This window comes from Numenius arquata, chromosome 5, assembly GCF_964106895.1.
Source record: "Numenius arquata chromosome 5, bNumArq3.hap1.1, whole genome shotgun sequence".
Lineage (NCBI taxonomy): Eukaryota > Metazoa > Chordata > Aves > Charadriiformes > Scolopacidae > Numenius > Numenius arquata.
Window position 1 is genome coordinate 120,430 of NC_133580.1, and position 10,080 is coordinate 130,509.

At 60.4% G+C, this 10,080-nt stretch overlaps 1 protein-coding gene across 1 annotated transcript; it reads left to right on the forward strand.

Annotated features, from left to right (window-relative positions):
- Positions 1-858: 858 nt before the first annotated feature.
- Positions 859-9,808, forward strand: LOC141464491 (chloride intracellular channel protein 2-like). Its single transcript, XM_074147445.1, has 6 exons — positions 859-1,047; positions 5,747-5,856; positions 6,272-6,397; positions 7,340-7,446; positions 7,844-8,025; positions 8,199-9,808. Exons 1-6 carry the CDS (start codon positions 991-993, stop codon positions 8,358-8,360), a joined length of 744 nt encoding a protein of 247 aa, XP_074003546.1. The 5' UTR covers positions 859-990; the 3' UTR covers positions 8,361-9,808.
- The last annotated feature ends 272 nt before the right edge of the window (positions 9,809-10,080 follow it).

Genomic DNA, 10,080 nt, shown 5'->3' on the forward strand with positions numbered 1-10,080 from the left:
GCTGGGACAGCTGCCAGGACAGGCTGACGGCGAATGTTTCCCTCCCATCCTGGGGAGGAGAGTAAGCTGGTCATCCTTCCTGTGAAACAGCCCAAATTCCAGGAACGGGCCCCTGCTGGGGGGTCAGCCTTGGGGACATCCCTTCCCATCACCCTGCCCTGGCTGGGCTGCTGCCGGCACTTGGGGTTCCGTGCCGCACCCCAACAGGCTCCAGATGCTTTGCCTTCCCTCCCTGGTGTTTTGCAATCCTTCCTGCCCAAGCTCTGCACCCAGGCAGCACTGGGCTCACTGCGAAGAGCTGGTGGCTGGTGGCCAGGCTGCCCTGCTCGGCTTCCCAGACCCCTGGCCCCACTTGGCCGCTGCTCCTTGCATTGGGGGGCGCTCAGGGGAGCCCACCCAGGGGCACCCCTGGGGTGGTGGGCAGGGAGAGGAGCGGTGGCCGTGGTGATGCAGCAGCGGGAGGGGAAAGGTGGGAAGGTCAGCGTGGGTCACCCCAAAGAGATAACGAAGTGGCTGAGCCCTGGTGTGTGGGCACGAGGGTGGGAGGATGGCGAAGGGGTGAGACCAGAGCGGATCAGCATGACAAGACGCTTCCTCCACAGACCCCCCCGCTCCCAGCCAGGAGGTGACGGCAGCGGCTCTGTGGCCGCCTGGGCCACCAGCCCAGGGCTCGAGTCAGTGGCTCTGCGCCTGGGAGGCTGCGATAGACTGGAAGGGGACCCATGAACTTGTCCAGATAGACCCGTGCTGAGTCACGGCTGGGAGGCCCCGCAGCTTCCCCCTCCCCGCTGGCAGGTCCCGGCGCACACCCCATCGCTCCTCCCCGCTTCAAAAGGAAGGAAAGGGCGAGCCCCAGCCCTCCGCAGGGTGAGCGCAGACGAGGTGCTCCAGCCGCCAGCCCCCCCAAAGCCATCCTGACGGAGCTCTGCAGAGGACCGACCAACTCACCACAGCAGTGAGCGGCCAGCGGTCCCTCCCCAGGCTGCCAGGATGGAGAATCGGCAGCACAACGCCACCAAGGAGCCTGAGATTGAGCTGTTTGTGAAGGTAGGTCCCTGCGGCATGGACGGTTGCTCTTTGACAGTTCGCACAGGCTCATCCTCAGCAGGCTCCTGCTGGGCAGGGGCGGTGGAAATTCATGTCTTCACGTTTCGGGAGGCTGGAGACCAGCACCAAGTTTGGGATGGCTCCTCACCATGAGGGCTGGCTGAGCGGGTGCCCAGAGGAGGGGACCAGGCAGGCGGTGGCGCAGGGGACCGGCAGGGTGTCACACCCAGTATCCCAGAGGATGTTCTGGTGTGGCGGTGATCATGTACCCTGGGGAGCAGCGGTGCTGGCAGCTGGTGTGACGGAGGAGCGGGCGCACACGCTCCTCTCAAAACCCAGATAAGACAAGCCCCAGCCTGGGAACAGCAAGCGGGAGGGCTGAGAGCCACCACTCCAGCCTCTCCTGCCAGCCAAGGTTGCGAAACAGAGTGCGGAGGGCTCCAGGAGCCGGCGGGTGCCCACGCGTGGGTGGGATGGGGCGGCTTCGCAGAGCAGCCTGGGGGGATTATTTGCTGGAAATGTTGTGTTTGTTGTTTTGGTTTTTTTTTTTTTTTTTCTTCTTGTTAAGCAATTTTCCGAACACTTCCCCTGGAACACTTTAACCCTCCAGTTCAAATGATCTGCAGCGGACACGCAGGGTGTAGGAGGAGAGGAGCTGAAGCTGGTGGCTGGTAACTGCCTGTGCCAGCAGCGATGCCGGCGGGGCGCCGGGACAGGCTGTAAAGTCATGGTGGCCAAGGCAGCGGTGCCTCCCTGTGCCACCACATTGAAGGTTTAGGGGTGGTTTCCCTGCCAGCTTCGCTCCTCTCTGTGGGCAGCTTGGTGCCCCAAAGGACCATGGTGCCTGGCCGGTGTCCCCGGTGCAGCCACCCAGCTGTGCTGGGCACTGCGCGGCACCTCGCATGGGTTGTAGTTGGAAACTCGTGTGGGAAAGGGTTATCTGAGCCTTCGCAGGAGGGATCTCCCCCATCTCCTTGTCAAAACTGCAGCTGTGGTGGTGCTTGCCAGGCACCGAGCTTGGCTCAGCTGAATCCAGACAAGTGTATTTTCTCGTTGAAAGTAATTCGGGTCTTGAATTCCCTTTGTAGCACCACTTTTTCCCTGGAATGGCTGGGGAGAAGAGGAAAATGATACATGAGGTGACTGCAATGGCGGCAGCATGTTAAGGGGGTTTTTGGAGGGAAGGGAAACAGAAAACAAAGTCGCAGCGTCGTCAGGACTTCCCCTACGCCTTAATTTAGCATGAAAAAGCCCTTCTGGCTTGTCTGCTAGCAGACAAATATGTGCTGTGCCTCCTCCTACCACTCAGGACTCAGTTTTACCAAAGTCACAGCAGCTCCTGGCTGCAGACCATGGGCACCTCACACCTCTGCTGGGCTGGGGTCTGCCCCAAGACATGGTGTGACCCACGACAGCCGTGAATCCCCACGCGCCAGCTCTGCCTGGTTTTTGCTTCGGCAAACGCTGACGTTGGGTTGGGGAGGATGAGGAGGGTGCAGAGCAGCTCCCACATCACCTTCGGGTTGGGGCAGGCAGTCCCCACCGTGCTGGCAATGCCTCACCCTGCCGTGCTCCTGGTGACAGCATCATCCTACCGGGTGGGGGTCTCTGCCACTCAGCCCCGTGAGGCATTAGTCACCCCCAAGGCTGCTTCCTAGCTTTTGGGGTGGCTGCAGGATCCATGGGTGGGTGCCGGTGGGTGCTGGGTGCCCCAGAGCTGCTGTTGGGTGCACGCAGGGCTGCTCCCTCCTCCCGCCACATCTCAAGCTGTTTCACTGAGGGGAAACCACAGGAACTGCTACGAAACTTTGGGGTATTAGTGCCTCGTGCAGCCTTGTGGGGCTTCAGAGAGTTGGGGCTAAAAGCCTGCACCTCCCTGGAGATGCTGTGGTAGCCCACGCTGGGTTTATCCAGCATCTGGAGGGGAAAAGAGTGAGAAAAGTCAGTTTGGGGGGGCTGCAGGCTCTGCACACACACCCCCCCCCAGTCCCTGCGGGGGGAGCGGGGAAAGAAGGAAGTGAAGAGCGATGGTTTCCCCGCCATGCTGCTTGCCTTCTGCTGGGAGGGAGGGCCTGTGGCTCCTGTCCCTGAGCCCCTTTCCCCTGGGCTGCCCTGGGTCCTGGAGGGCTCTCTCCACGGTCACCTGGCTGCCAGCAGGGCCATGCCAGAGACTGGTGTCCCCCCCGGCAGCACCCGAGTGCTGGTGGAGCTGCCCTCCGCTTCCTCCAGATAAACATTTGGCTCTGAGCATCCTAGGATGGGCCTGGCTTATTTTTTTTCCCCCTGCAGAGGCCATCCTGATTTTCCTCTCACTCTGGTCCAAAATTCCCCACCTCTCTGTTTTTAAAAGACGATGGGGAAACCCAGCCTGAGCTGTGCAAAGGCTGGAGAAGCCTGGGGCGGGCGAGCACAGCCCTGGCAAGGGGCATCCCACCCACCAACCATCCCCTCCGGCTCCACCGCAGCCACTTGCTGCCTTGGCTTGGCTCAACAGCTCTGGTGGGACAAGGAGACAAATTATGACTAAGTCCCCTCACTCTCAGCCTTGTGCTGAGTGAGGACAGCACCGGGAGCGTGGCTGGCTCACTGCCCTCTGCCACCAGCGAGGGCCATCGCAGCAGAGCAGGGAGAGTGTCCGTCCTCATGCTGGGCAGCTACAAAAGCACCTTCCGAGCTGTTCGTGCTGGAGATGCTCCAAAGGATGGCATCAGTTTTGGCTTGTAGGTGCCAGGAAGGAGGGAGAGGGGCAAGGGAGCAGAGGTGCTCTCATGGCTGTTTTGTGACCCCTCCAGCTCCCTCACAGCACCAGATACACAGGCTGACCTGTTACCAAAGAAGCCTGATTTGTTATAAGCTGACACGGGACACTCCTGACCAGCAGCTACCTGAGAGCATTCTTATTAATAGCCAGGAAAAAGCCTCGTGTGCTAATTCAGCTTCGCTTCTGGGTATACCCCAGAGAATCAATACATTTCTCAGTTCCCATTTCCTTTCTCAGGAGCATCATCTCATGACAGCTGAGCATAGGAAATACTGGTTAAAAGTAATTTTAATTCCTCTGGAAGGACTGAAAGCTGTTGGCATAGTGGAAAAGCAGACGGTCACCCCCAGCTGACCACTCCGGGGTGTTGTTTGATCAGTTTACCCTCTCCCTTAGGGTGAGTTTTAAGCTGGCGTATCTCTCCTGGAGAAGCTGAACACTCCAGAGTCCACAGGTTTCTGGGCACCTGTAGATACAGACAGGTGACTGGTAGCATTTACCTCCCGCCCAGGAGAGCCAGGCAGAGGTCTCAGCACCATCTGCTAATGAAGCATCCTCTGCCATCCTGTCTTTGGGACCCTAGCGAGGTGTGAGCTCTGGAGCCACCTCCAGCTGCCCTCCCTGAACATTATTGCTGCTACTTGACTTCTGCACCACCAGATCCTCCCAAAGCTCATCACCCTCCTGCTGAGCCTCTGGACTTCAGCTTGCCCACTGATACCACGGTGTAGCACAGAGCCCTGAGCTGTCCCACCAGGGCTCGTGCGCCAACACAAGCTGCTCCAGAGGAGCAGCATCTCCCCGTGCAGGAGCAGTGTGACCCCTGCAGCTCCTCCCTGCAGCAGCAGGGCTGTCACACACGCCGGGGGATCGTGGTTCACAGGCAGCTGAGGAACCAGTTAATTCTCTGAAAGAAGTCGAGTTTCCTGTGAGCCATCTTACCTCTCACACCACAGCGCAACTTCCCTCTTCGAGCAGCATCCATGCCACTTTTCATGCGCTGGGGGGAACCTGCCCCTTTCCTCTTGACCAAGCTCATCATAAGGAGTTTCAGCAAAGGATATTTTCAGCTGATATTTCAAGGAAATGGGCTTCACTCCACCTGCTGCTTCTTTCCCTTGGGATTGCTGAACGGGCATCATCTGGGTGGGATCCTGATGAGGGAGCCCTGGTGGGACTCAAGCAGGTTGTCCCGCATCCCCACTGCTGTTTGACCCCATCCTGGTGACAGAGCAGCCCCCTGAGTGCTGGGAGGCTGTCGCTGTGTTCATGCAGAGGGGCTGTAAGGGACTGTCTGCACATGATCGAAGCTTTAGGGGCTGCCACATGGCCCTGTTCCCCACTGATGCTGGGTGGGATGCCAGTGTGAATCCTCCTCTGCACAGCCCCCTCACCCCAGCCCCTTCTTCTCCCCTGAGGCTGAGAATCCCTGCTTGGGTGGTTCTTGGCCACCGTCAGCCCGGGGAAGTCATGCCTGGGTTTGTTAAATGCACACAAAACCGGAGGCAGACACTAACAACACATGAAAACAAACTGCTCTTTTCCTGGCAAACATGAGCACATTTCCCTTCCTGCCTCCCTCTCCAGCCAAGCAGACCCTCCCTTCCTCCCCATCCATCAGCAAGCACCCTCCACCTCCTTCCCCCGCCTCCTTCTCCTCTTCCTCCCAGCTTTATCTCGCATTTCTAGGAAGGATCTGACCCCGGCCGTCCTGAGGATACTCTACGATGTTTACCAGTGGCAGCAGGGCTGGGGAGGATCCTACAGCCGAGCCCCGGTGCCAGGGCGTCCCTGCCATATGCAATCCTGGGGTGCTGGGCCCTCCGTGTGCCTTCCTCGTGAGACCAGCTCTGGTGGCTCGTCACCTCCAGGCATTCCATCCTGGCTGGGTGAGCTCAGCCAATGGGTTAAATCCTTGTTTCTCTGCTTTCCCGGCAGGCTGGTCTGGATGGAGAAAACATCGGAAACTGCCCATTCTGCCAGCGCCTCTTCATGGTGCTGTGGCTCAAAGGGGTCAAGTTCAATGTCACCACGGTGGACATGACCAGGTGAGATGGCACCACAGCCCAGCCCTAGCTCAGCTCCCCCCACCAGCACTGTCTTCCCTCCCACCTGAACAGCAGCCACCATGGCACCGTGAGAAGGATGGGGGTGACAGTCCCTCCTGCACACTGCCTGTCATGCCATGGGGTGCAGGGGTGGGCCAGCACGGAGCTCCAGCCACATGCCAACACCTGCATGGCACAGGGACCTCCTGTCCTGTTGGATGTGGGTATGAGTTAAAGGCACCACAGGGCAGACAGAGAAGCTGGGGGGCACTTCTCAGCCCCCCAAACCCAGCAGAGCGCAAGTGGGGATGCTCTCAGTCCCATCTCCACCCCCCCCCATCCCTGTCCCTTCGCCCCGGGGAGGATGGCACGTGCCAGCTGCAGGTTCTGAGCCCACTTATTTTCTCCACTCCAGAAAACCTGAAGAGTTGAAAGATTTAGCGCCGGGCACCAACCCACCCTTCTTGCTGTTCAACAAGGAGCTGAAAACAGACTTCATTAAGATCGAGGAGTTCCTGGAGCAGACCCTGGGCCCACCCACGTAATTGCAATGTCGCTCCTTCCCCCCTTTGGGGCGGATGGTCGCAGCGTTTCATTTGGATCGGAAAATGGAGGCAGGAGGTGCCCGAGAGCAGCTCGGGGAGGGGGCTGTGTGCCCACCCGGCACCCTGAGCCGTGCTCTGCAGGGCCAGGGTCTGCGATGCTGAGGGGCTGCGTCCCCGAGGATGGCAGCGGGTCGGGCTGTGAGGGGACAGCGACAGGCTGGGATGGAAAACAATGGGACAGGCAGGGCTGGGGGGGCCTGGGGAGGGCCCTGCAGGACCCCTGGAACGGGTGGTTTTGCAGCTGGCTGTGGCAGTTGGTGTGAAGGCAGAGGGGGAACTGAGACCCCCCCTTTGCTCGCTCCACTCCGGTGCGCTCAGATGAACCAAAGCGAGCACCCTGGCTTGCCTGATGCCATGCAGGTGGCCCAGAGGATGCAGTCCCCCCGAGCTCACACGCACCAAGTCACCCCCCCACCCTGCGTGGCCCAAGACCTCCCTCGCCTGCGAAAGAGGAAGCTTCAGACACATTTATCATCTGCCTCCTGGGCCGTGCCTGCCCTCGCAGCGTGCCCTGGGACGCCTTGGCAGACAAGAGGCTGTTCCTGAGGAAGTCATGGGGGCTCCTGGCACCCCCACGTCCCCCCAGTGCCAACTCACATCCTCCAGGCTGGGCCAGAGCTGCTGCCACCAGCATCCCCAAACCGTGGAGTTCCTGCCCTGTGATTTTCCCCCAGCAAACACCCAAGATCATACAGCTCCCAGGGTGGCAGCTGCAGTAATTTAGAGCATCACCGTTCTCCCACAACCAGCTGAACATCACCTGCGTCCTCCCATACCAGCCCTGGGCACTGCGGCCCAGGAGGTAACGCAGCTGAGGACCCCACGGCTGAACCTCTGCTTCCATCCCTGCCTGTGCTGACACCAGTGTCTCTTTAAAGGTACCCGCACCTGAGCCCCAAGTACAAGGAGTCCTTCGATGTGGGGAGTGACATCTTTGCCAAGTTCTCAGCGTACATCAAGAACCCGCGCAAGGAAGCAAATATCAGTAAGAAATGCGTGTGGGGGCTGTGGGGCCATGATCTGCCACGCCGGGGTGGGGGGAGGGATGCTTTTCTCTGTGGGCAAGTCCTGCCACCAGGTTAGGGCTCCTGCTGCCATCCTCCTGAAGCCTCCTCAGTGAGTGGAGGAGCGGGCAGGACGGGTGAAGGCAGCCCTGATCTCCACAGGGCTCCGGCCCTGGGTGCATGCGCTGGGGAGAGCGGTCCTGGAGGGGAGCTGGGGCGGGCGATGCTGCTGGGATCCCCTGGGAGCAGAGACTCTGGCAGGGGTCCATGGTGTGGGCCTGAGGGCTTTGTCCCTGTATGCAAGGCCTGGGGGAGCTCAGCCACCCTGGCACAGCCCTGGGCTCTGGGCTCACTGCGCTTCTTCCCCTGCCCACCCAGATCTCGAGAAGGCCCTGCTGCGGGAGTTTCAGCGGCTGGATGTCTACCTCAACACGCCTCTCCCCGAGGAGATCGACCAGGACAGTGTGGAGGATATCACCGTCTCCAAGAGGAAATTCCTGGACGGGGACCACCTGACGCTGGCTGATTGCAACCTCCTGCCCAAACTGCACATCATCAAGGTAATGACACCGGCTCCCAGGGGCCGGGGGGGAGCACCCCCTCCAAGGGGCAGTGAGGGTGAAAGGGTGCACACAGGGGGCTGGGGGTCCCGTATTTGTGTCCCCCCCACCCAAACCAGAGAGCGAATCTTACCCAGGACTGGGTAGTCTGAGCCTCCTCCTCACCTCTCTAGATCGCAGCCAAAAAGTACCGTGACTTTGAGATCCCAGAGGACATGACGGGTGTCTGGCGCTACCTCAACAACGCCTACGCCTGCGACGAGTTCAGCCACACGTGTCCTGCAGACGAGGAGATCGAGCACACCTACGCCAGCGTCGCCAGGAAGATGACCTAACGCGGGGTGCACCGGCAGCGCTGCCCCCGGCTGAGCCCCCCACCTCCGCAGTCCTGGCACAACCGGGCCCTGGCCAAGGGAGGGACTGGATGGGGCTCACGGCATCGCTACCCCCCGCCTTTCAGAAATAGCGCCTTGCTTCACAGCCCCCCACCGCCCCCTCCCCCTCCGCCGGCCAAGCACCTGCGTGGACACACCAGTCCCTGCCCGGCTGCTGTGGCAACTGCATCCCTGTCCCCAAAAATGGCTCTCATGGCCTGTGACCATGCATCGTGGGAAAAGCCGAGCGCTGGCCTTCTGCAGCAGAGCTCTGGTGGCAGAGCTGAGACCCCCGGGGCTGGGCCTCCCCCTCTGCTGCCGGAGTTGCTCTGCTGGCCCTGCGCAGCCCCGGCTGTCCCCTGTGCTTGGGAAGAGGCATCCCGGGATCCCAGCGCATAGCCTGGGCTGGAGCTGGTTGAGTTCACCCAGTCACCCTCCTGCACAGCACCCCGCAGCCTGCTTTGGGCAAGCCCTTCCTTCCACCAAAGCATCCAGGCTCCATCTGAAGCCACTGAAAGGCTCTGCCCTGGTAGTTTATTGCAGTGACAAATTGTTCTTGCTGGTAAAGAGCTGTAACCTGTGTCTAGCCCTCCATCGGGACATGGCGGGGATGATGCCTGGCGCAAAAGTGCCAGGACCTGCTGTCGGAGGGAAGGAGGGGTGCAGGGACTCACGAAGGGCTGAGGATGGAGGGCTGAGGATTAGGGAATCTCTCTCATGCGTGCCAGCACCCAGGGCCATGTGCTGCTGGCTGCAGGGTCCCATCTGGCTCCTGTGAGATAAGAAACCTCTCCCTGCCTTGCAGGACGCTGCAGGGGACGCAGCCACGTGCAGCTCCAGCCCACCACCCCTCCCGGTCCCCACCAGCACTTCAGGTGCCTCACTGGGAGACGGAGATACGGGGTAGGGCATCTGTCCGGTTTCTGCACCCTAGTACCAGGCAGCCAAAGAGCAGGTAGAAGCTGCTTTGCAAAGCACCGTGTCTGTAGGAGATACGTGGGCAGGTTTGGTGGTCTCTGGCTCAGCCTTGTGCCTTCCCGTCCAGTGTCGCTGGTGCAAGAGGAGCCAAAGCAGCTCTGCACAGCCATGACATCCTGTCCTCCCCCATCCAATCCCTCCGGCTCCGGCAGGGGCTCCTGCCAGTGCTGTGAATTCAGCCAGCTCCACCCCCCCCAGCCAGTCCCATGGAGAAAATACTGTACAGTGAGTGAGGTGGGTCCTGCAGGGACACAGTGATGGCAGAGACCCCTCCAGCCCTCACTGCCACTTCCCTCTTTGCACTAAAATGTGTGTCCTCGCGAGCCTGCCTCTGATAGCACTGGGTTTGGGGACGGGTTTTGTTACTAATGGATTTTGGTTTCTTTGGGTTTTTTAAACTAAGAACAGCAATAAACTATATTTTAATATGCCTTGCTGTCTCCTGTCAGTGCACGGGCCAGGGCCACCGGGCATGGAGGGTGCTGCAGGGGGCGGAGGGGGCTTCCCTGCGGCAGAAACACTTTTGAAATTTAGCATAAGTGAAGCCGCACACCCCAGTCTCTGCCATCGCTGGGATGCGGGTGGCAGCCCCTGCCCTGCCTGCAGGAGCGATGTCCTCCCCTCCCTGGGGAGCCCTGACATCTGCCCACGCCATGCAGGCGGTGGTGGGAGGGTGCAGGACCCCGCGATGTGGGGACGGAGT